This window comes from Monodelphis domestica, chromosome 1 (genome assembly GCF_027887165.1).
Source record: "Monodelphis domestica isolate mMonDom1 chromosome 1, mMonDom1.pri, whole genome shotgun sequence".
Classification (NCBI taxonomy): Eukaryota; Metazoa; Chordata; class Mammalia; order Didelphimorphia; family Didelphidae; genus Monodelphis; species Monodelphis domestica.
Window position 1 is genome coordinate 561,405,828 of NC_077227.1, and position 27,502 is coordinate 561,433,329.

General features: G+C 34.0%; 1 protein-coding gene across 2 annotated transcripts in view; it reads right to left on the reverse strand.

Annotated features, from left to right (window-relative positions):
- The window catches only part of CSMD1 (CUB and Sushi multiple domains 1), a 2,624,761-nt gene that overhangs the window by 879,844 nt on the left and 1,717,415 nt on the right, over window positions 1-27,502 (reverse strand). For both annotated transcript variants that reach the window (XM_056823354.1, XM_007476228.3), the window contains exons 9-10: window positions 16,717-16,841; window positions 4,522-4,643 (exon numbers count right to left, since the gene is read on the reverse strand). In XM_056823354.1, the coding sequence (XP_056679332.1) occupies window positions 4,522-4,643; window positions 16,717-16,841 (247 nt within the window). The remainder of the gene's footprint in view (window positions 1-4,521; window positions 4,644-16,716; window positions 16,842-27,502) is intronic.

Here is a 27,502-nt window from a genome sequence, read left to right on the forward strand (position 1 = left end):
CCATGCCTTTCAGTCCTTCAGTGTGGATGCTGCCAGATCCTGTGTAATCATAATTGGTGCTCCATGATATCTGAAATTTTTCTTTTTAGCAGCTTGCAGTATCTTCTCCTTGGCCTGGGAGTTCTTGAGTTTGGCTATGATATTCCTGGGAGTTGTCAATTGGGGAATTAATACTAGAGATGATCTGTGGATTCTTTCAGTCTCTATTTTACCCTCATGTTCAAAGATTTCAGGGCAATTTTCTTGGACAATTTCCCAGAGTATGATTTTCAGGTTTTTATTTTGGTCATGATTTTCAGGAAGTTCAGTGATTCCTAAATTGTCTCTCCTGAATCTATTCTATAGGTCACTTGGAAATAGAGGCATACACATTGAAAGGCAGAATTGACTTGCTGGAAAATTATGCCAAAAATTGGAAGAGAAGAATGACTTAAAAGGAAGAATTGTCCAAAACAAAAAGGGAAATCAAAAAGCCCTGGAAGAAATTCAGTCTTTAAAAATTCGAATTGGTTCATTAGAAACCAATGACCTCACACAATACCAAGACATAATAAAACAAAATCAAAAGAATTAAAAAAAAATTGAAGAGTATTTGAGCTGTTCTGCCCTGAGGTCAAATCTCTTTTCTCTATCCTTTGCTGGTAAACTGGATTCAGCAGGTTGAGCTAACCTGCTGAGTTGGCCTGTAATGGGACAAATTTTTCACTGTAGTCAGTACAGCAAGGGTGTTCAGCTAGAAGGCCTCCCCCTATTGGCTACCTTCTCTGCCCAGGTCTCACAGAGACAGCTGGGTCTTTTCACAGGTCTCAGGGTGGTAGGTGGGAGAGGGTGTCCTGCCTGATGGTTCCCCCAAATTCCTCCCTGCCAGTCATTTTCAGAGCCCTGGGTCATGTGTGATGGGTCAGAGGTAAACCCTTGTGACTGCCATTTATGAGCAGGGATTCACAGAGTACCCAGTCTTATTACGGGTCTTGGTATGCAAGGTATACCTTGGATGCCTCTCCTTTGTTCTGTGAAAATTGATCAACCATGCCCACATTTCAAGTTGTTTTCAGTAGGAGTCTTGTGACTTCTTGTTGTTGGGGTTGGATTTCTTTTTTTTCTTTGAAGCACAATTACACATGTATGTATGTATGTATGTATATGTATGTGTGTGTGTGTGTATATATATATACATATATATATATATATATATATATATATATATTGGTTTGGAAGGATTATTGGAGAATTTATGGCTTTAGGTGCTCCTAAACTGCCATCTTGGCTCTGCCCCCTCAAGGAAAGGATCCCAAATCCAGCTTTAGACAAATACTGGCTCCGGCACCCTGAATAAGTCTCTCAATCTCTGTCTGTGTCAATTTCCTCAACTGTATAATAGGGATAATAGTAGAACCAACCCTCAAGATTTATTGTTAGGATCAAATGAGATATTTGTAAAATACTTAAAGCAATGCCTATGATATGTTATTGTTCAGCTTTTTCAGTCATTTCTGACTCTGTAACCCCATTTAAGGTTATTTTTGGCAAAAATACTAGAATGGTTTTTAATTTTCTTCTTCAGCTCACTTTATGAAGGAGAAAATTGATGCAAAGAGTACTGTAACTTGCCTGGGATCACATAGCTAATAAATATTGGAGGCCCAGATTTGAACTCAGGAAAATGAATCTTCCTGATGAGAGGTCTGACACTCTATCCACTGCACTACCTACCTGCCTGGGACATAGGAGGCACTTGTTTCATTTGATTGAATTTATGTTTTTAAATTCTAGAAGCATTATATCTATTAAGTGCAACAGCAATTCTGTAGTCTTTCTGATTTGTAAAATGAGGTAATTACACCCACTGAATTTTACATTCCTTTAAGCTTTAAATCTTATGATTCAAAAATCATATGATCCTATGAAAAATTATATTCATACCATCTACAAAACTTGAGGGAAAATGATATGAACAAACATAATATAAAATAGAATGTGTTAAAGGCAAAGGAGAGATCCAGAAAAAAATATTCTCCTGGATGAGCAAATTTAAGAGAGATAACTTTAACAGGGTTCTTGGGGAAGAAACTTTTTAGTATATCCTAAGAAGGGAGATGTCAGTTTTATACAGAGAAGTATTCATTCTAATTAGGCCATGGAGAATCATATACTTGTACATATTACTCATTTCAGGGCAATTAGAACACTGAACATTATACCTTAATTTAAAAACAAAATTCAATCAATGTGAAAATGTAGCAGTTTTTTTTTTCCTCTTTCACAGGTAGGGGTCTCTATGACACTTAGACTAAATCATAGAAATTTATTCTAAAGCAAATGAAACCAGATAATGAACATACCTTGCTGGGCTCCTGACTTAATTTGTACTATCATAATTGCAAATTATGTATGTGAGACTCAAAAAACATCAACCTTATTATCTATAGTCATCATATGAAGTGAGAATTTGAACTATGCAATAAAAACGAAAGTAATCTTTCATTTAATGATACAATCTAAACAACTACTGAGAAAAGCTATTTTTGCTATTATTTTCCACCTTAAATTCCTGTTTTGCTTGTTGGGCATTAGTTTTGTTAAATAGCTTGCTTTGCATATAAAGTTTGGTGTAGGACATCATAGTGCATGATCTGCTTTTGTTTTGTTTTTCTTTGCTTTGTTTTTCAGCTGAATCTGTAGTGCCTGGAAACTATTGCTGAGATAGATGAAATTCTTCACAAAAAATAGCCAGGAAACTTTGGTATCTCCTGGACAGGAGAGATTTTTTTTAATCAGATCTATAATTTCACTGGCAAAGAAAACTCCCAGTTAGAGAAGTTTCTTTTACCAGTGTAGAACTGCAAAGGCTCAGCAACATTTTTATATACTTAGAGTTGTCTAGAACATTAAAAGATTATTTGACTTGTCTAGGCTTCCATAACCAGTATGTGTCAGAGGATAGACTTGAACTCATCTCCCTGCACTCTTATTCCATCTCTCCACTATACCATGTCATCTCTACAGAACTCAAATAATATAAAAGAGAAGAAATTTCTTCTTCTTATAATCAATCCCAAGGTGTTAATTCCTCATTAAGATGACTCGGGAGGTTTTGCCAACATATGTGTCCACTTTGGTTTTCTCATTTTCTCTACCCCAACTTTGGGGCCAGATTTATGAAACTAGAACTTCTCCCTTCTCCTCTGCTCTCATGATTCATGTGGAAAATGCATGTTTTTATTATCCTTTAGAGAGGCTCTGATTCCCAAGATCTTCCCCTAACCCTTAGCTCTGAAACATCCCTATTGTCAAAAAATGAATTGTATACTATGCTTTCTCTTTATCTCAATGCATTAAAAGGCCCCTTTCATCCAAAACCTTTCAGATTTGTCTGTTAGCCCTAAACTCTTGAATACTTTAATTGTTAATTATTGAGATTAAATTAAATCTTTTTTTAAAAAACTGATAAAAAGTTAATTTTCATTTTTAATGTTAGAACCTCTTCTCTTCTGTTTCATTTTACTTTTCACTCACATTCAGTAATCTGAAATTAGGAGAAATAATTCCCCCAAAATAGAGAAATATAGAAGTCATTCCTGTGCACAGATGGGTTGATAGATAGTCTATGAGGTCTCTTCCCATTTTATATAAGATTTTGTGGAGACAACCTTTGGCTGAGGGGGGAAGGGGAAGAAAGGAAGAGATTAGGAAGAGAGGTACTGGAAAGTAGTCATACTACCTGAGAACTTAAAAGTTAAACTCTGGGTATTCTGCTAGAAGGAGGTCTTTAACACAGCATTCTATACAGCTTGACTACTGCTATTTATTTACAGAATCTACAGAAAAATTTTAAGTTATTAAGAGTCCCTCCCCTGTGCTATTACACATGGAGAAACTGAAAATTTGTAATTGGCTTTGCAATTCAAAGTATTATAAAACAAATTGCTAGTTAAAGATTAAAAACAGAAACAAATGCCTGTATAATAAATGAATAAAATATCCCTGACTGTTTTTCATCAGGGAGCAAAATGGACAGAGGTAATCTATGTACTTTAAACCATTTTATTTTGTATTTTAGTAAAAGGTTTTAGAGGAAAAAGAAGAACAATGATTAAAAGACAATAGTAAATGATTAGTCTATTTTGTGCAAGAGAATGATGTATATTTCTAAGATGACTGATATCCGCATTCTTACTGAAATGATGAGACATGACTTTAGGAGAATACAATAAAGTAGAACAAATCTAAAGACAAAGAAGCAAGAAACATAAGAGTAGTTTTAGTACCAGTAAAAGTAAGACACTGGTTTCCAGCCTCATAGGAGATGAGATAGAATAGAGCAGAAACTCTCAGTTTTTGTGTGAATCTTAAGAGTATTTTTATAATTAAAACCCTATCTAGATAATCACGGGTATGTAGATGATTACTTTCCTTTCAAGCAGCATGTTTATATACATCTATATATTTTCTAGTGTGTTTGTTTTAAATGTTTGAGATTAATAATACTCATTTAAATAATTATAAAAAAGAAAGTTGTACCTTTTCAGGATCTGTTGTAGTGATGACCCACACACAGTGTGCATTATCTTCATACTGAACTGGATAATTAGGTGATGTAATGATCCCACTTGGTCCACGCAGGTTGGAACCACATGTCCTAGCTAGAAACACAAAAGTAAAAGTGTTATAATTTTCTCATAATATTTAGGGATTGTAGAGTTTTAATGTAAGAGAAATATTAGTTAATAAAAATAAAATAGATCATTGGTTAGATCTAGACTTCTTGTAGAGTCTGCCTTGATTATTTATTATTGTTATCTAACAAGTTAACACTTATTTTATTGAAGGTAGAAATTGAGACTCAGAGAGATTAAGTGATATTCCCGAAATACAAATCTTAGGAAGTCACAAAATTACAAAACTTGCTAAAGGTAAGGGGCCCAAGATTTGCCACCAGGCAGGTATTCTAACTCCTGGCTCACTATTCTTTATACTACATCTGCCTCTCCCCTGGTCTATTGCATGCAGCTATGGTGGGGTTTACATCAGTTTCATATATTTTGGTACATACTTTGGGTGTACATGATATCCCTTCTGGTAAGAATATAAACTTATCAAGAGCAGTCACTGTTTCTTTTTCCTTTCTATTAATAATTACAAGCATGCATATATTATGTGCTTTATAAATCATTGTTGATTAATTGATTGACAATTAATTCATTGATTCACAGTAGCCTGTGAAAGGTAGATAAAAAACACCAACGCTTAAGATTTAAACTGTGAAGGATTTAGGGAGAGAAATATCAAATTCTCCCATACTTGGGCAAAGTCTGTGTGAATCCTCCTTTTCAATAATTCCAAGACTTTGAATGAATTTACTGTTTCTTTAAATTTGAAAAAGGCCATAAAAGTGATTGAGCATAAGTAAACTGCAGCATATCCATCTGGTTAGGAAGAAGATAAATCACAATGAATTTTTGTTTGACTTTATTATTTAATATACCAATTCACTCCAACTTTTGTTCTTTGTCTATATCTAAGATGCTCTGAGCCTATAAAATATTATTCCACTAGTTTTTACTTAGTATTTTTTAAAAGATTCACACCAAGTATGGGAAAATGCAATAATTTAAACATATTAAAACTTAAAAATTTTAAATATTGGATGTATTTCTTCCCAAAAAGAATATTTCCCAAGTTAAAAATAAAACAGATAAATTAAAAGGTCATTCAAATTTGAAAAATTAATATATGTATAGTCATTTAAAAGGAAACAACAAAGAACAAAGTGAAAAAACATACATAGTTTCTGGCTTAAAGAATATATTTTTGGATTCTTGTCATCATGTGTATGCATATATAACCCTTTAATGAACATATATATAATATATATAATTTCTACAAACATCTATATATACATATATATGTATACATATATATACATAACATGAACTTATTATAATTACCATCAAAACAGACTATAACCTGATTATGACTTAGTACAGTGATAGCAAACCTTTTAGAGATCTTAGAGACTGAGTGCCCAAACTGCCACCTTCACATGGCATGTGAACATGTGACCTTATTCCAGACAGGCAAGGGAAGAAGTGTTCCCATTGGGCTGCTGGGTAGAGGGGTGGGTCATTGAAATGTCCTTAGGTGCACATGGAGAAGGGGAAAGGAGCAGTTCCCTCTGGCATGCTCCAGCATGTATGCCATAGATTTACCAACACAGACTTAGTACATATATCTGATCTCTGCTACTTGCTACCTAATAGACTTTGGGCAAATTGATTAACTTTGGACTTCAGATCCTTGTCTGTCAAGAAGGAAGAGACTATAAATCTATGACTGTCAATTCTGATGTTCCTAGAGAATTACCTGAGGCATGCACAGTTAAAGTGACTTGCCCAGATTCATACAAATAGAAATATGAAATGTGATGTGAAGTTAGGTATTTTTGAATACCAAGTCCAGAATTCAATCACTCTATTATAATCTTGGAGTGTTAAGTGGTACAGTGAATAGAGAGTCAAGCCTGGAGTGAGGAAGAAACATATCTAAGTTCAAAACAGACCTCAGACATTTATTAGCTGTGGGACCCTCAGCAAGTCATTTAACTCTGTTTACCACAGTTTCCTCATCTGCAAAATAAGCTGAGGAGACAATGGCAAACCACACCAGTATCTTTGCCAAGGAAATCGCAAATGGAATGACAAGGATTTAGAAATGCCTGAATAACAACAATCCATTATAATATATCATAATAGGAAAGCTTCTACATTGTGCATATCTGAATATCTCTGCATATTTCAATATACATTCTGGTATATCAGAAACATTTAATTTTATGCATTATTAATTGTAATGTAGATATAGTCAATTAGTCAAGTAATTTATTAAATACCTATCATGTGTCAGGTATTTTCTTAGCACTGTATAATTAGTATGTTATTTAGATAAAGAGGAACATGATAGAGATAGAGACAGAGATATACTTAAATACAGGGAGCTGGCCACAAAGTCAGAAAAAGGCTGATTTCCAGTCCTGCTTTTCAAACATCCTAACTTTGAGACACTGGGTAAATCATCTAACCTCTCAATGTTCTAGTCGATTCTCTAAAATTCTAAATTGTAAAGATGATGCTAACCTGCACTGAAAGAAGAAGTTCCTTACTTGGAGGTCCCAAAATTAATGAAGTCAGGTCTAGTCTGTATCTCCTAAGTATATAAGTACAAGAATCAATCTCTCTGTAACTCTTTATAAAGAAGGGGAGAAATTTGCTGCCTAATTTTTTCAACCCCCTTTTTATTATTGCTTTTTTTTATTCTAAGTTTCCAGAAGAGCATTTTGCCCTTCCTGCCACCTTGGCTTAACAAAAAATGTCCACCAGTGGAATAGTCTTGCCCATGGGACTAGTACCTGCTCTGGTTTTTTGCCCTTAGCCAGGCCTGAGGCAGACCATTAAAAATAGATACCAGTTAACCATGAAAACTAAGGTTATTTTTTTTAAAGATTTTTTTAAATGACAGAAAAGCTCACTTGAGAGTCTATAAATGTGAAGTCCTTAATAGGGAGCATCATTCCTAAGCAAAAATAGTAATGGATATATATAATATCTCCACATGAATGTAAAGAATAGTAATAATAACAACTAGTATTTATATAGTAATAAAAGTTTTGTAATGTGATAGAGACGGATTTTACACAGAGGTGAAATGGAATAATGGAGAAGCAAGAGTGACAGACAGGGCAGTTGGAATGTTGGATAGAGGGTTTCTGGGAAAATAACCAACAGACAGGAGGTTCGGTTCTGAGCCTTGTACTAAAAGTAGCTCTGTTCCTGATCTCAGGATTAGAAACCCATTGTCCTAAGGATGTCCCAAGTGAATTTGATGCCCATTTTGTCTGTGTATTGATCCTGATCAATGCCATCTCAAGATCTCTGTGGACTGATGGGACATTGGGCTACCAGAGAGGGTTTTCCCTGGAGGTGTGGAAGAAGCATGCATGCGGCAAGACAAGAAGCTAGAGATTGATCATCTGTCACTCAAATGAAGATTCCATTTGGAATATGACTGGGAAACATTTGGAGGCAAGAGCCAACTGCTTGACTGATTTGGGCTTTGGGCTTTCTGGATGATGTGAAGGAAGAAGCTGGTTTTATCTCTGGGACTTGGGATAATCAAGTTGGAGGTGACTTGGCTGATTTGAAGGAAGAAGGACAATAGTCCTCATATCTCTCTCTGACTGGCTCTGTTTCATAATAGTGACTGAATTGCCATTTCTCTCAATATCCTCCAACCTAACACTTATTTTAGATAATAGGGAAATCCCACTCCTCTTACCTCCATCCTCCACCCTTGTTCTATATTCCCCAAATAAATCTCTTGTTTGACAAAGATTAAGAACTATTTCATTAAAACCTCCCAGCTCACAATGAGTGACTTGAGGGAGACAGAAGGGGGAAGGGGAAACTGAAGGGAAGAAGAGGGGAGGAAGGGAGACTGGAAGAGGGAGGAAGAGAGGTATAGAGGAAGGAGGGTAGGCAAAAAGAAGATAGCTACCTGATTCATTAGTTATCTATCATACCCTCAAAATATACACTCCAAATATCATCTATTACAGAGGGCGGACTGAGTCAGTCCTGAAGACTGAAACATCTACCTCTGTGTCAGCTATTCTTAAAGACATTTGTTGTTACTTTAACATTAGATTAGGATAGCCGGTACAGGGGACTCAAGAAGACAGAGAAAGCTTCTGAGCTGGTCCTTTCGCAGGACAGCCTATGCCAAGAAGGATCCTTCATCATCATCTGTGTTTTAGCTTAGGGAAGTCCTATTTTACCTATTCCCTAATCACATCTTAATTATCCTATCCCAAATTAATAGTGTTTGTTTATGAAGTAGCAGTCAGATCTTTAAACTAGGGAAAGAAGGTTGTGGGTGGAGGTTGGTCCTGGAGGAAGATCTCTAAGAGACTCAGTCAAAAGCAAAGTCCTGATTCGGCCGCCATTGGTCTTCCTCCTGCAAGGAATTTTTTACCAGAGTGATTTCGCAAAACTTCCTAATCAAACATCATTTTCCATTCCTGTGGTGTGCCCAATTCAGGTAAAGCCCTCTGCTTTAACTGTGTCATCATCTTATCTGAAAAGGATCAGAGGCCAGCCATCAGCTCTCTCTCTAGATAAGGACTGAGTACCCTTGGGGGTTAGATCAGCAACAGTCTGATCTCCCTTTAATCCATCATCCCAGGAGTTCACTCACTTTTCCTTTCAGTAAATGTACCTTACACCTTTATAACAACCCTGTGAGGCAGGTACTGTTATTAACTCCATTTTATAGAGGAGGAAGGTGTGGCAGAAGTGCCTTGCTCAGGCTTATATATTGAGGATCTGAGACTTGATTTGAATTCAGGTCTTCCTGAATGTCTAGTGCTCTATCCACTGTGCCACCAAGATGCCTTCAATAAGACATTCAATTTATCAGATTACTTTGAAAAATAGGTCCAAAAATAATTATTCTCTTTCCGGATTCATTATATATTTGATATATATATATATATATATATATATATATATATATATATATATATATATATATATATATATATATATATTAAACCCTTACCTTCCATCTTGGAGTCAATACTGTGTATTGGTTCCAAGGCAGAAAGAGTGGTAAGGGCTAGGCAATGGGGGTCAACTGGAAAGTGTCTGAGGTCAGATTTGAACCTAGGACCTCCCATCTTTAGGCCTGGCTCTCAATCCACTGAGCTACCCTGCTGCCCTCTATTTGATATGTTTTGAAAGGTATTGGTGTCATTTAAAGAGCCACTTAGAAAACAACTAAATAGGGAAACAGTGACTATAAAAAATCAATATAGCTTCTCTAAGAACAAAGTATGACAAATGAATATCAATTCATTTTTGATAGGATCACTAAACCAAGAGATGGGGGAATATTAAAATTTTGTTTAATATTAACAACACTCTAATAAAGAATTTTATAATATTATAATTGAAAAGATGAAGTGGTATAAACTATATAATAACAGTTGAATGGATTTGGATGTCATTGGATAACTGTTTTCAAAAAGAATTCATTAACAATTTAATGTCTACATGGCCAAAAGTGTCAAATGAAGTAACCCAAAAAATTGGTCCTGTGCTGCTTAACAATTTTATTATTGATTTGACAGACATATAGAAAATTTGGTCATCAAATTTTCAAATGAAAAAGAGCTATGAATGAGTTAGAATACAAATGGAAGTTAGAACAGTCAAGTCAGTCAATCAGTCAATAAACTCCTATTATGTGCTAACCATGGTCCTAAGTACTAAAGATACAAAAAGAGGCAAAATACAGTCCCTACCCTCTAGCATCTCACAATCTAATCAGGGAGATAAGAAGCACACAAATTCAAATAAACTTATTTCTGGATAAATAGGAAATAATTAAGGTAGGAAGGCATTGGAATTAAGAGTGTCTGGGAAATATGTTCTGTAGGAGATAGAGTTTTTGGAGGGACAGTATTTTTAAAAAGCCAAAGACATTGATAGGCAGGGATGAGAAGAGAGGGAATTCTAGGAATGAAAGACAGCCAGAGACATTTCATAGAAATGTGAGCTTGAGTCTTATTCATGAAATAGTTATGAGAGTAGTGTTATTAGATTGAAGAATACATGGTAGGATATTAGGAGATTAGAAAAGGGGGGGACGAGGTTATGAAGGGCTTTGAATGCCAGAGGATTTTGTATTTTATCCTGGAGGTAGTAGTTAGGAGGCGATAGAAATAGTCAATTAAATTGGGAGATGAAAAGATCAGACCAAAGTTTTAGTTAATTCATCTTGGTGGTTGAAAGAATGAATAGGAGTTGGAAGGGGCCAGTGGCAGGCAGACTAATAAGCGGGCTTTTAAGTTAGTTCAGGGGTGTGGTGATAAAGGCCTATTCTAGAGAAGAGAAGGGATAATATTCAAAAGAAAGGTGAAATCAGCAGGCCTTGGCAACAGATTGGATATGGGAGTCAGGGTAAGAGATAGTAAGGAGTTGAGGTAAGGTTAGTTTGCTAGCTTGAAGGACTAGGAGGAGGATGTTGCCAAGACATTAACAAGGAAATTAGAAGAAGGGAGAAATTAGAAAGATGAGGCCTTTTCTCAATTTTCCTTCTCCTTGACATCTCTACATCCTTTAACCTATTGACCATAATCTATTCCTTGATACTCTCTTCACTCTTGTTTTTCAGGATATCATTCTTTCCTAGTTCTCCTACTACCTATCTGGATATATTGAGTTTAAGATGTCTAAGACATATGATGATATCCGGTTTAAGATGTCTAAAAGATTCATTTGGTGATGGAAAATAGGTGTCCCAGAGGATAAAGCTATGAATTTCAAATCAGGAACACCAAAATTTAAATCTGTCCTCAGACCCAAACAACCTGTGTCACTCTAGATATCTCACTTGAACTCTCAGATTTTTTTTACTCATCAGCAAATAAGGATAATGCAATAACCTTTTTTTCTTAAGGATTAAATGAATTTATAAAAAAATTCTAAAATTTAAAGCTCTTCTTTCTTCCTCCTCCTCTTCCTACTACATTTATTATTATGCAAAGAAGTTACTTCATGCTTGATACTGAAAAAAAGTGTCTAAACATTTAAGAGTTGTCTAAAAGTAAAATGGGTTACTCTGTTGAATGTTGAGTTCTCCCTCACCCTGTTTTTAAGAAACAGCTAGATCATCATTTGTTTTTTCTTTCTTTCCTTTTAGAATAGTGATTCCTATTAGAATAGGAACTGAAGAAGGTGGTCATTGATGTCCCTCCTCCCAAATTTTGTGATTCTGGGAGAGTAAGGGAAGTTATGGTATTAACGTCCAAAATACTTATATATTCATTTGAATTCAAAATGTAAAAATATAATTCAATGTAATTTATTAAAATCTGTGCAGTAAATTTTATTATAATTAATGTGAATTGCATTCCACTATTGTCTTGAAATCTAATAGCATGCAAAGTCAATCTGGATGCTTTGTAAGTCAAAATGATATAACTGTAGTTCCTTCAGTGATTCAGCATATTGTGAAACCAACTGAAGACTGGTTTGTTTTGTTGAGTTTGTCTTTCTATTTGTCATATATAGCATAGTGCCTTGAATATACTAAACACTCAATAAATGCTTGCTGAAATGAGTTTTTTAACATAAAAGTCATTGCCAATTAAAAATATTCTATTGATTTTGAACAGCTTATAATTTATCTAGTGAAGAAACATAATAAATGTTTCCATATCCCTTAATGAAGTAAGCATAATTTCAAACAAAATCAGTTGTATAATTACCAAGCTATGACAACCAATCATCTGTTTAGTAACAGGAAGAAAAGGTAATGTTCCTTCAGTACTCAAAACCAATTAGCTAATGTGAGCCTTGGCTAACTACATCCCAGATGTCCAAATGTGAAGGATCACTTCTGACTCATAGCAATTTATAAGATGCTTTTTATCAAGAAGTTACACTGTAGTCAAAATAGACTAATTAATAGTTAGAGACCCTCTGTGAAGATTTAACAAAATGGAAAAGGCAAATAATCCTGTTCTGTAATTTTCAAAACATTTATATATGGATATAAAATGCTTTTAGAAATAATGGATTTTTTATCACATTTGATAAATGAAGGAGCTTGGAATATGTGTGACAAAATTTGTTAATATAAGGTCCTCTTTAAATATGAGGGAGGAGAAAAATAGTAGGTATGTTAACAGAATGATGTTTTCATTTTTACTATTTCTCACTTTTATTATAATTATAACTCTGTATGGTTTGCAGTTCAAATTGTACTTTTAATACTATCTACATAACTGCAAACTAATCACTTGACCTTTGTTTATAGCAACTTCTTAAGATGGATCAACTAAATGATCAGCTAAATATAATATGGTTTTGGATCTACATCAATTGATAGAGTTCCCCTTTTGAGGCATGTATGGTATAAGAAATAGATAATAGTGTTTAATAAGGGGAAATATGTAGTAGTGGTCCCTTCAGAAGCATTAGGTATTTTTAAGTTAACCACTAAAGATAATTTTAAAGACTGGAAAAAAAACTCTTGAATTTTTTCTATAGAAATTTAATAAAATTTCTTTCTGCTCTAAATATCATTTTCAGTTCTATTATTACAGATCAATCAGTCATTTGTGACAAGAAATCCTTAAAAATAATGACTAAGTAATTACTTAATGAGCCTAAAAATTTCAATCTTGAAAAACTAGAAGATTTTAACTGAAGAATATATATATTAAATTTCAGGAATGTCAGTTTAGAGACAAAAAAAAAAATGTAATTGAGTTTGGCACTCCTGTTCACACTCAGGAAGATATTTATTTCCTTTTATATTCAGAGTAAAAGTCATCACTATCAGGATCATGGCATGTCATCCCTAGCAGGGCATGTTATAAAAAAAAACTATACCTTGTGGGGTTGTGGGAATAAAAGGCAGTGCCATATTCAAGTAGATACAGGCATATGATCAGGAATAGGCTTTGAATAAAATTTGTCTCTAAATCCAAAGCTCATTCCATGATATCATGATACTCCTAGAGATATATAGTTTAATTACTTCTCAGTTTATTTGGGCTGTTAATGTGTAGAGATGTGCCTCTTGGCCCATGAAATAGTAAATGTAGAAAATTTGTTATGAAGGATATTATTAAGATTTAAAAGTCACCAAAAACCTCCTTTATCCAAAATGCTGGCCCAACTACCATACAACTACTTGATCCCTAGAATTCCTAGTATCAAGACCCTTTCTTAAGGAAAAACTCAAGAGAACCTATAAGAGAAAATATAACTCATGATGAATGGGATATAGCAGAGAATATTTTGGGAGGTAGAAAAAAATGGTTAGAAGTAATGAGTGTTTGATGTTTAAGTTGCTTGGGGAGATAAAGATACCAAGTAGTATCTATAGGGAAAATTCAGTGTTGAAGAGTAGTGCCAGATGGAGATTGAGGGTAAAGGAGAAGACAATTTTCCCATTTCATAGACTGGTATACAATATCTATCTTCCAGAGCAAGAGGAAACATGAGCAGAGACCCAACCCAACTCTGGCACCTCAAATGGTGCTTTTACCTAGGCAAATACCCTACTGCAACAGAGCCAGAGGTATTTGTTCATTAGAACATAGATAAGGTTCAAGTCAAGTCTTTTAAATCCATCACAGAAAAGCAACTCTATAAAATATTTTAAAAGTAGAAGATCAAAATAGTAGTAGTTTCTTGCAATAGGGAGTTATACAGCCTTTTTTTCTGCCTCTCATTACTGTGCAAGTAAGCATAAAAATCCACCCACAAGGAATATTTTGATTTTGTTTAATCAGATATTCATTTTATTTTTTCAATTCAATTCAATATATATTGTCTCCTATGTATATATAGAATGCCATGGGCTGTCCAAGGAACAAAGATAAAAAGAACCAAGGCCTGACTAAAGTTTACATTAAGGCATTTTAAATCCCTAATTTAAAAAAAAATACTTGTTTAAAGTTTTGAAATTATTCTGTTCTGTGCTAGACTTACAGACAATGTAAGATGAAAAAATTCTAAAGATATTTTTTTCTGGTTACCCTAAACCATTTTCTCCAGTCAAAATTAGCAAGACTATATTAGAGATATAATTATCTGAAAGTCATTATATCTATTTTGTTCACTTCTTTAGCAGTCATATATTAATTGCCTAACAAGTATAATGCATAGGACTTAGTTATAGGGGATCTGCAAGATGATTTCTGTGGAATGGAAAACTGAAGCAAGTTCTGGACTTCCTGCCTTTGAGATGGAACAAACAGTGGTTAGAATGTTAAAGAGAAAATATTGACAAGAATGACAGTTGGTCGGGGGAGGGGTACATGGAGTGACAGTTGTTCTCGTGATGCTCTCTCTTTCCTGGCTCTTGGACTAGAAGGAGTACTCTCTCCCTGTCTCTGGATAGAAGTTTCTCTATTCCTGGATCTTTCCCAACTGTGTGCTCTACCTGGCTTCTTATGATCCTGTCATCGAACAAAAGGATTTAAGGAGAGAGATTTGAAATGTAAGGTCAGTCTTTAGGGCATCAGCCCAAAGAGACAGGCCCAACCACCTCTGAAGGTCAGAACCTTTTCTTCCCCTTGCTGTCTACTGCTAAAGACTTTGAACTTAAGAAAGCTAGCATAGATTAGCATAGACAGGAATAAAAGGAACCAGCCTGCGAGGCCTGGCCTCAGCTCAAAAGCAAACAGAGTCTCAAACCCAATCTAGGGAAATCCGGATTCCCTCTTCCCTGATACCTCCCCAATACAAACTTGTTATTAAATTCATCTTTATTTAAATAACCCACATTCAGATAAGAGGACTATCATTTCAGGGGACAAAGAGGAAGCTGAACCTAAGGACAGCTATTCAACCATAGATGGTCCTTTTTAGACTCCTGCTGGATGACCTTGGTCCTAAGAGAGGGTTGTCCCTCAGGGGGGTCCATGCTTACCTGCTCTAGGCTATCTTCAACACCAATCCATAGAGAAGACATCCACACAGGCTACATACAAACCAAAGTCCATCTACAAACATTATAAAAATTCATGGACCAATATTTCCCTGGAGTCCTCAAGTTCCTTTTTTTTGGGCGTAAATGAGAATGGCCTTTCTATATGAATGTTCTTTAATGAATTTTGGCCAAGCATATTGTCATATTTTGAATGTGTAGAAAATAATCTCGTGACCTGATTTAAGAAAGTATAACTACATTTAAGAAATGATGATACTAATATTGAAGATGAGTGAATTTTGCTTAAATATTTGGTCCAGTGTTGACTTGGGCCATGGCATCAACATAAAGCATCTACAAAGAAAATGTCCAATCTTATTTCTTCTTGCTCTTACTTATGTACTTAGTTATAGCCTCAGTAACTAAGTTACTTAGTTATAGGAAATGAATTTCTATGAAAAATTAAAATTCATTTATTATAATTTTTATAAGTGCATTTAAATTATTTTTACATGTAAGCATTTGAATTTACATATCCCTACTATGTATATAAAACAGGTTATTCATGTGATTATAAAATATTAGAAATATTGTTATCTTTCCAAAAGCTTATAAAAAGTCATTAATTCTATTGTTTCTGATTGTTAAAATTATTTTTAAATATAGCTTCTCTTTCTAACATCAGTACAATTAAAGCTCTTTGATAGAAAAGAATATGTTTAGTCTTTTTATTTCTCATAGAATATTGCCTGACATACAGTAGCCACTTAAATGTTTGAAGAAGGAATGGAGGAAGGGAGGGAAGAAAGAAGAGATGAATAAGTAAAGGTAGAGAGAGGGGGAATGATGAAAGTAGAGAGGAATGGAGGAAAGGAAGAAGGGAAAGATTGAAGAAGAAAGAGAGGAAGGGAGAAAAAAGGGAAGGGAAAAAGGAAAGGAATGGAGATATATTGAATGTTTAAGCTGGAAGCAACCTTAGAAATGACTTCATTCAATTCCTTCATTTTAAAGATGAGGAAACTAGGTTATATTACTTGAGGAAAGTCACAAAGTGATATTAATGAAGAGAAAGTACCAGAACCTGGCCCTTTTGTCTCCTAGTCTACTCTCCATTCTATTTATTTATAATGACTTATACTTCAAAGCTCAAATTGGTCACTGAAAGAATCTTGACATTAAATAAAAAGAGGATTCGAGTTATATGTTACTTACCACGACAGATTGGCCTGTGGTCACTCCATGCTGCTAGTGTCTCTGTGACTCTCTGGCATGTTATGCTTTTTGAACCCTGAAGTACATAATTATCTTCACAGGAGAACTGGACATTTGCCCCCACCCTGAGGAATCAAGAAGCAAAAAAACAGAGTTTATTGGATATGATGACCATATATAAACCAATATGATGCTTGTTGCTCATTTAGTAGTAAAGCTAAAACTGGCCAATATGTATAAGGAAAAGGGATCTTAAAATTGGTGAAAATGTTTTATTTAAAAAAAAGACAAACATCTGTATCATTCCATCAACATAGGAGGAAATGTGACAAAATAATGTGTTTTAAAACAACATATATCAATTATAGTCAAAGGAAGGTCACATATTATATTTGGGAAATATATCTCCCTGGAAAATCCTTTCCCAGCCCATTTTAATGTAATCCATCCAAGCTACAGTTAGATGAAAAATCACTTTGGCTACAGTGCTACATCTGAAAACATGAAGCTTTGAGGTTGTGAACATTGACAAAACACTAAAACAGAATAACAATTCAGCAGGTGCATAAGAAAATGTTCAAGTCATAAATCAGGTATGAACACACACCCAATTACTTCTTCTGGGCCTGACATTTGGCATTAAGCATAGTGCAGCACTATTTTATATCATGACAAGTATCCTCTTTAAGGTGCAAATCCTGCCCATGTTTTCTTTTCATCTTTCCACAGGGACTGGAAATGAAGGAGAGAAGTAATAGAAGTGGGAATGTGCTTAGAGAGAGTAAAGACAAGAAAAAGGGAGGTTTTCCTTTTCTGTATACTTGAAAGTATAAATCCTATAACTTTCATTATACATAAACACACATATTTGTATATTAAACACAAGCACACTCATGTACACATTGGTTTTTGTTCCAAATCTATGATTTCATTTATCTCCCTCTAACAAGGAAGAATGGCAACTCAGAATTTATGGTAACACAGAAGGATGTAGTCACTTATTCATGATTACAAAGCCAGTATATGTCAGTGGTTACACTTGAATCCAGACCTTCCTGACCCTAAAGCTATTTCTCTTTTCAGAAAATCATTTTGACACTTACATGGACACATAGAAAGACATAGAGACATTCACAACTACACACACACACACACACACACCCCTATACACACAATGGATTTTTCTGCATATATACCTACTATATATGTAAATACATATGATATAATTCTTCAGCAACTATAGCATTTTAAGGTTTATAAAGTACTTTCCAAAAATTATCTCATTTTATCCTCCCATCATTCCTGGGAAGAAGGTACTACTTTAACATATCACATTTTACTGAGGCAGGTATAGCCTGCCTGACTTGTCCTAGATTTCACAGCTAGAAAATATCTGGGCCAGTTTTGAATTTAGTCCTCCTGTCTGCAAGTCCATCACTCTATAAATTACCTAACTAGTACCACCTAACTAGAAAATACTTGTTAACTGGTTAATTAGTCCATGAAAGCATCAAAAAATTTTTTAAAAGGATGGAAAGTAAACATAAGAAAAATTCAGATCGTGATTTAGGATATAATCCATGTGTATGTATGTATAAATACATTTGTGTATATACATATATATTTAACAATGAAAAACAAACTCATCTAGGTCAAATTTTTATAACATAAGAAATATGGTTAGCCAATTATGCTTCAATTAATCTTTTCATAAAAAAAAAACCTCGGTTACTGAGAGACTACTACTATAATCTTTTCATGTAAATATGAATGAGAGACTACTCACAAATCATCATCCATAAAACCAAGTTCTATATCCTTATTCATCCTTCCATATTTCTAATACACTTATTTTTATCAAGGGTGTCATCAATCTTTGTATTCCAGGCCAAAAGTTTTGTAGTAATATTCATTTTTAACTGCTAAAAGGCAAGATTTGTGTTTTATTTATCCATCTTTTTATTCCCTGCAGGGGGATATACTCTATATTTTCAATATAGTATATTTTCAATAACTATTAATTGAATGAATGGATGACTTCTCTTTTCATCAACTCTTAGATATTGTTTATCACAAGTCTTTTTGACATTTCAACTATATTACCTCTTCTCCTTTCCTACTTCAATTATCCTAATCTCACAACTTCAAATCCAGATAAATATAAATTCTCTTAACTAACTTCTAATCACGGCTCTTTCCAGTACATCCAATATTCTTATTACCAGAGTAATTTTATTGAATCACTGCTTTCATCATAATCTTCCTCTAAGAATTTCTATTCCTATTCCTATTTAGTCTGCCACCATTTAATATTCAAGTCATCTGCTAGCCTTACTTTACCTATTGAATCTCATCTTCCATTATTCTGCCAAACTATCCTTCCGCTTAGGCTAATTTATTTCATTACATTCCAAGCTCATCTTCACTTCTGGACTTCTAGTTAGGTTATTCGTCCCTTCTCTTGTATATCTGTTTAAATGAGACGTGAATTATAGTTTTGTTTCAAGCTCTAATTACCGCCTCCATATTAAAACCAGTTTTTGCCTGACCTCACTTCATAAGTTATAGAAAATAAAAATGGCAGTTGATGTAACAATATGGTATTGTCTGAATATGACAAGTGAAAAAACTACAAAGCAATGAAGTGACAATCTGTTGCAGTAACCTAACTCAGGCTTAGTTCATGAAATTTAATAGGTGGATTTAATGGTAGAAAGCAGGCATGATAGGCATTCTTTCCCAATGATCAATTCACATTCTGAGTCAAGTTTTCTATTAGATAACAAGAACAATAACACAATAGAATTTAAAAGTTCTGCTGCCATTTCATTTTCTATTAATACGAGCCTCAACTCTCTTTAAATTTCCTGATTTCTCTGGCATATATTTCTATTTGTCAAATAGAAAATGAATTAGTCTGGAGAATAAGGGCTGAATTCATTATTTGATTTTCCTGAAATGTCCCCTGGGGGAAAAAAGAGAAAAAAGCACTGGAAGAAATAATTACTGGTCAGTACCCTTTAGTCAATAATTAAAAGTTTAGAATAATTGGGAATTATTTTACAGAGCATTGTGATTGAAGGAAGCAGTACATATCTAATAAATCACCAAATATAGAGGGCACAAAGCTATAAAGTGTGATATGTAAACATGTAGCTAGATGTTTATGTTGAATTTAGATCAAGAGAAAGTTAAGTAAAAAGTTAATCTGAGTTAAGTATTCTGCTATTTCAAGCTTCAGGACAAAAGGAAAATACATTTTCTTACCTGTCTCACTTATCATTTGTATCATCTCATTTGGGAATTTTCAAATAAATCATCTTACTTATAATAATTATTTTGATTTAATGTTTTTCTAAATGCCACTCCCTAAAATAACTTCAGGTATTTGTGGATTTATTTAGGAGCTATTTCCTATATACTTATGGAAGGACTTGAGGTATCTTGCAGATTAAAACATTACAAAGAAGAATAAAAGTGAACACAATCTATATGACAGAAGCAGATGTCAAAGCTTAAAAGCAGTAGAACTCATCAGTTATAATATTTAGAGAATATGGCTGACTTTCACATTTCTGAAATCTAAGGGAAAATATGAAATCCATTAAACTACAAAGAATATCTTATTAGAGAAAGCATGTAAATTCATGTTGAGACAAAATTTTTACTGAGAAAATACTCAAGCTGAATTTTATTGTAGACTAGATATGGGGTAACATTTAATATAGTGTCTTCTGCAACTTTTTAGCAAACATCCAGGAATTCTTTTTTTAACCATAAATTTTTCATAATTATGTTATTTTGCTGATGAATGAGGTTTTATTTTTTCTTCAAAAAATATTAGTCACATGGACCTTTGCCTATAGGAAAAGAGTAGATAACCTCTAGTAAAGATCATAATTCACCACAAAACGTTCTATTCCTCAGTCCTGTTATCTTTGAAAATTTCTATCCATTCAATGCATATTAACTAAACTTCTGTTGTATGCAGAACCCCTTAACCTCCAGATGTGGTACAAAATTAATCTAGAATACTATCCCTGTCTTTTTGGATCTCCAAAGACCTCTAATTATTTCTATTTACAAAAAAAAATTTGGTATTATTTTAAAGGGGGAAAAAACAAGGAAACTGAAGAATGAGAACTATCTGATGGCATTCTAAAGCAAATTCATGCCAAATTAAGAGAAAATCTAAAGGAAATTAATTTCCAGAGACAACTAAAATAGTTATAATAATCTGTCTCTCATAATTTTTTAAGTAGACTTCAGAAAGTGACAATAGAAACAAAATGATCTCAGCTGTTGAAATAGCTACTTAAACTTCCCTTTTGTAAAAATCACCAACTGGATTTCAATCAGGTTCATTTAAGTTTCTCAAAAGTTTTGTTTTCAATTTGAATGTTAGTAGGAGGTCTTTTATCAATTAACCAAAAGAATTGTTGTTCCAAAAAATGAAAAATGAACAGTTAATTCCCTAAACAATAATAGCTGACATGTATATGGATATATACTTGAAGATTTGGGAAATAGTTTTATAAATGTTTCCTCATTTGATGCTCATAATAACCCTGTGGGATGAGTTCCAAAGGCATCATTGTTATTGGTGAAGCAACTGAGAGATTGTGATTTTACCATTAATATATAAACAGCAAGTGTCAGAGACAAAATTTGAACCAAAGTCACTCCTGATTCCAAGCTTGGTGTTTTTATTTATATTCACAATACTACAACTGACTCTGGTCAGTGTCGAATTCCATTTGTATACATGGAAAAATTAATCACATTTTTAAATCACTTGGACCCACATGAAGTTATCATGTTCTTGAGAATAAACTTCATGGAAGTAGGGAAGGTGATGGAAGGAATCTATCAATTCCACAGAATTGCCTCTTTTATTCAGTCTTTTCCTTCTGTTACCTATTTTTTTGAAGATAATGATGGGCAGAGCACTTGAAGGACTTTAAGTGATGAAGTTGATAAAAAAATTGTTTTCACCATTATCCCATCATGCCAGGTAGTAAAACTCTCTTAACACCGATTTTTTTCTCTTTTCTCTACTTGCTATGCCCTAGACATTTCAGAATTATCAGCCCAATCAGGGCTGAGTGGGACTAGACCAGTGGTTCAAGATTGGTAATGGAACAAAATGAAATATTTATAGATCATCTAGCAGTCAACACAAATAGGTTTGTTTCACCATATGATGGAATGGATATTTAGTAAGGATACAGCAATGATTTAGCTGGAAATAGCTATACTACTATACTACTTCCAGTGTTGGCACAGTAGTTCTAAGCCTGAAAGAGAAGTTTCGGGTTCTTCTTTTATTGACTTTTATATTTAAACCAGGGGGAATTTAAATAATAGTTTGAGCCTATTCTCTTGGACCAAATATATTGTGAGAACAGTTTTAATACCATTTAAAGGTGGGGTAATAGCCTAGCCTTCATAGAGTAAATAGTGCTCTTATGCAGATCTATGCAGATCACTACCAATAATAAGCAAAAGAAAACATTTTTAGGCACTAACTATATGACACCTATTATGCTGTATACATGCTAGGATTAGAAATAAGTCAGACAATTTCAACACTCAAGGATTTTACAAGTTCATCATGAAAGATAATACATATAGGGGAGTGATGACTAGGGAGCGATTTTTTTCTGGGAAGTGATAGAGAAGGTGGGTAGAACCATTGGGGAAATGATATACTGTTTTCAGAAATGGTTTCTTCATATGATTACTGTTCCTAGCCACGTGGTTAAAGAAACATACTTTGGAGGCATCAAAATAGTGTCAAAAAAATTCTTGAGTACTTTAAAAATAGGAGTTCAAGATTCTATGGCAAGAGATGGAAACACCAGTTTTAAGCAAGAGGCCTAGGGTGGACAGTGTAGTCTAGCAACATATCATAAAAATGGCTGGAAGAGAATTCTTCTCTCTCTCTCTCTCTCTCTCTCTCTCTCTCTCTCTCTCTTTCTATTTCTCTCTGTCTCTCTCTCTCTCTCTCTCTTTCTCTCTCTCTCTCTTTCTCTCCCTATAACACCACTTTCAAATTTTAATTGTTATCTCAGTCTGTGTCCCAATAATAATTCAATATTTCACAAGTTCTGTGATATCTATGATCATTGTGGACACATTCTCAAATGATACAAATCAAATTCCTCCATAATGTAAGAATGGACCACCTCCTTATACATATATATTATAATCTATGATTTCAAATATATAATTTGTCATTAGTTATGTGCTATACAAGATACCTTCCTATAAGGGTTTCTTTATTGCTCCTTGAAGTACCAGCAATTTTCCTGAAAACTCTCAGGGAAAAAGGAAAGCAATAAGAAAAAAAAAACTTACCAACAGATTCCCTTCAGCCCATAAAAATTAGAGAAATGAGTGAAAGTCATACACTAATGCATTGGCGTATGATAGGTTTCAGTAACACTTCTTGAAACCAGATTTATAGGGAGTCATAAAGTATAATGTGAAAATTATTAATATATGCCCAGATGTTTAGGTTAAACTATGAGAGTAAGAGATGAATAACCTATTATTCTTCAATATGTTTCAAAATGTATGTTACCTTCTATCAAAGAACTTATAGTATCAGAGATAGTCAATATATAAGAATAACTAAAATACAAAGAGGAATAAGTGAAATATGTATGAAAATTATAGAGTAATATGAGACATCAGGAGAGGCAAAGATCCCTTCAGCCTAGAAGAACAAGAAAGATTTCATCAGAGTAGTAAAATATGAACCAAATCTTCAAGGATAGAGAGGATGTGAGAAGAGGAAAATATGGGAAACACATGAAAAGTAATGTAAGAAAAAAATCAATGATGAAAAAACACAAAATGTTTTATAAGCATATGATCATCCAGTATGACTATAGTGTAGGTTGCGGAAATTCAATAAATCAGTTCACCAGGTATGTTTTAAATACCAACTATGGGGAAGAAGAAAAGGAGAAGAATTGGAGATAGAGAGGAGAGTGTTTACAGAGGTAGAGAGAAGAAACCTCTTGCCTCAGAGGAATTCTAAAGGGGAGCTGTATAACCTATGTATAAGCATGGAGAGTATAACCATGTATTAAAAATGTCCTATGTTTATCATGTTGGAACTTTTGACTTCATATCCTGACTATAGTATGTATTAATTTTATATCTCCTACAGCATGATGGAAAACTCTGTAAAGGAAGGCTTAAAATATTTAATTGAAGAATAAATGCTTATGTGCATTAAGCAGGAATAATTCAGATTATAAAGACATGAATCTCCAAAAGTAATAATACCACCTCTAAGAATATTTTTAAAAGCATGTTAGGTTAATAAATAATTTTATAAACAATCTTTATTCAAAATTTTGTGAGATACCTATTTTAGGTCTCATAATTTTTATTTTTCAGAAGAACCAATTGGAGTTCAGAGATAATAGTGACTAAACATGGTTTTTAATAAGTTGTAGATCTCAGAGGCAGAATTTCAACATAGGTCACATGACTTTTTCTGGTCAAGCTCTCTTTCTATTACCCTATCTTTCCTCTCAAAAACATAAGCAGAATGTGGTAGAAAGAGCACTGACTCTGGTACCAGAGGGACTGTGTTCATATCCTGTTTACTCTGTATATGACTTTGGGCAAGTTATTTAACATCCCTTGAGGCTGGATCAGATGATCTCTGATGTCTTTTCATTCTTCCTCCTCTCCTGCTCCCCTCTTCTTCTTGCTCATCTTCCTGCTCTGATTATATTATTTCTTAGGTCAATTCTAGTTTTAAAATTGAGAAAATCATTCAGGTGATCCTAAGGCTACTAGTTCATCCTCCGTCTGTGAAAATTGTCATCACATTTGAAAACTTGTCAAATTCTAAAAATTAAACTGTTTATCTATCTTAGAAATATTTCTTTTAATATCTCTCTAAACTCCAAATACATATTATGTTCATAGGATCTAAGATGGCATAATATCATAAGTGCTTTAGTAGTTGATTAATAAAGGCTTATTAACCTCTTGATTTTGAAAAACATGTCACCCAAGCCAACTCATCTCACAGAGGAGAGTGAGGTCTAGAGAAGTTGATTTGACTGAGGGCCCACAATTCAGGAGGTAGGAAAGCCAGGGTTTGACCTCAGGTTCTTTGACTCTAAATTGAGAGCTCTTTGCAATGCACCACTCAGCTTTTCCTATCACCTCACAGATTCTCCAACAAATCATCCCTGTTTATGCTGAGGAAAAAGCTGAGCTACTCCACCTGACTGTGCCTAGTAAATTAAAAATCTAGCTGGAACAGATGGGACCAAGGAGGTTGAAAGACTATTTGCAAGTAAACTGGCCACAAAGCCAATAAAACTTCGTCAGCTCGTGCCTTGCAGAGTATCTCAGACAACACTATAATCAAAGAGACAAATGTGTAATGGCTGTAAATATTGGAGTGCTTTTTATTACTCTTTTGATTCCCTCGCATAATATGTCATTTCTGGGTCATTTTTTCCTTTTATAGCGACAGTCTTTAGAATCATCTCTTCAAGCCTTAAGGCAAGTTAGCACTACTGAAAATGCATTAGAGAGTAGATTGATATCTCTAGCCTGAGGAAAGCAGAGAAAAGGAACTAATATTTTAGATGAATTTCAGAGCCTGGATGTTAACAATGGCACAACATAGCTTCCTTACAACAATCAAAATATAAGGAGTTTCAAGGTCTGAGTTGCAATAATGTTTATGAAAGTAGCTTGAAATAACTAGGAAGTTCTAAACTGTGACCAGCATTTAAGAGCAATTTATTTAGAAAAATGCATGCATCTTCTTTTAGGGAAGTTTCACTAAAATCATTCCCATATATGGTGAGTGTATAAGGAAGAATTCTTTAATAAACAAGATGAATCCACTCTTATTTATCAACATAATTAATTATGCAGATTCATAATAAAATATGAAAAAAGTCGTGACCATGCTACATGAATTATATTAATGTAATTGGTAGCATGACATGATGGTCTTGGAGTCAGGAAGACACTGGTTCAGATTGTATCTTTGAAACTACTTGTGTCACCCTGAGCAAGTCAATTCAGTCCTCAGACACTCATTTTCCTCATTCTGATAAAAATGAGGAAACTAGTACTCCTAATATGTATCTTACCTTCTCTGTGTAAGAATAAAGTGAGATAATGTGCTTTGCAAACTTTGGAGCAATTATGCAAATGCCATTTTACTACTGTTGCTGTTATCTTCTCATCTTGTTCAATGAGATTTAGATAAAAATGGTCTTTTGGACATTCTTCCCATATTGTCCTTTTATGTTTAATTTTTCATAGACCATTATTGCTCAGTTATAAAATACTTGCTTTTTGCAATTGAATGAATAAAGGGTTATAAGCTCTACTCATGGAAACTCACTAAAAGTATCTTCAAGTGTTTATTCCATTTCTAAGCATTTAATAGATGCCAAATTTTTGTAATATGCAATGATAGCTTGCACATTTTCTACCATTTCCTTTTCTGTAAGAAAAAAATATGATGATTACAGAGAGGCAAGGGGAAACATGAACTAATGCAATGTGAAATAAGTGGAATGGGGGAGGGAGAGATGAGGGGAAAAACAAAATGACTACAACAATGTGAGTGAACAGAACAGCAGCAAATCAATAGAAACTTAATTCTTTGAGATTCTTTTGACAATGACTAACCTCAAAATGAGACATGAGAGGCCACCTCTTTCTGCTTCTTTACAGAAACGGCCAGCCCTGAGTATGAAGTACTGTGTATAAGAACAAACATTTTCAATATGTGTATTTGTCCTATTTGCTTTTTTTTCCTTCCTTCTTTTTTGTGATTTATAAGAGATTGTTCTTTGAGAGAGAGAGGGATTAGGGCCACATTGGGTAATGTAAAAAACAGGAGATATCAATATTTTTAAGTATAACTTAAAATAATCTTCTTATAGCTATTACCTAATAATATTTCTGTTATAAACTCTTCACTTTGTATAAAAATACATGCCGTATTACTTATTATTATTGATGATAAGAATGAGGAGGAGGAGGAGGAGGAAGAGGAGAAAGAGGAAGAGGCAGAGGTCCAGGAAAAGAAAGATGCTCCTGAATCATATAAGGGAAGACATGGCTTAATAGTAGTTTGTTGGGGGAAAAAAAAGTTACTATTGTAATGTACTCTTATGAATTCAAGCTTAATAAGAATCAACAATAGGATGTAGCATCCTAAAAACCTAATATCAATTAGTCAGTAAATAAACATGCATTAAGCATCATTTATGTCTGTCAAAAAAGAGGGAATAGACAATCCTGTACTGAAGAAGCTCACAGGAAAGATGTACAAAACAAGCTTATAAACAGGTTCAACTGGGAATAATCAATGGAAGGAAGTCCCTAAACTTAAGAAAGTTTAGAAAAGACTTTCTGTAGAATGTAGATCTTTACCTTGGACTTGGAGAAAACCAAGAATCCCAAGAGGCAGAGTTGACCAAGTAAAGCATTCTAGGAATGAGGAACAACCAATGAAAATAATGTGGAAATCTGGAGATGTAGTGTCTTGTCTGAGGAACAGAGCAGAGGCTGGAATTTATGGTTACTGGTTCACAAAGTTCAAGGGGATGTAATGTGTAAGATGAAAGGAAAGGAGCTGGGAGCAGGTTACGAAGAACTTTGAATACCATACAGAATTTTATATTTGATCTTGAAAAATGATTAGGAAGTATACATACCCTATATCAAGACTTGCTGTCTTGGAAAGGGGGAATGATGGGAGGGACAAAGAGAGCATGAA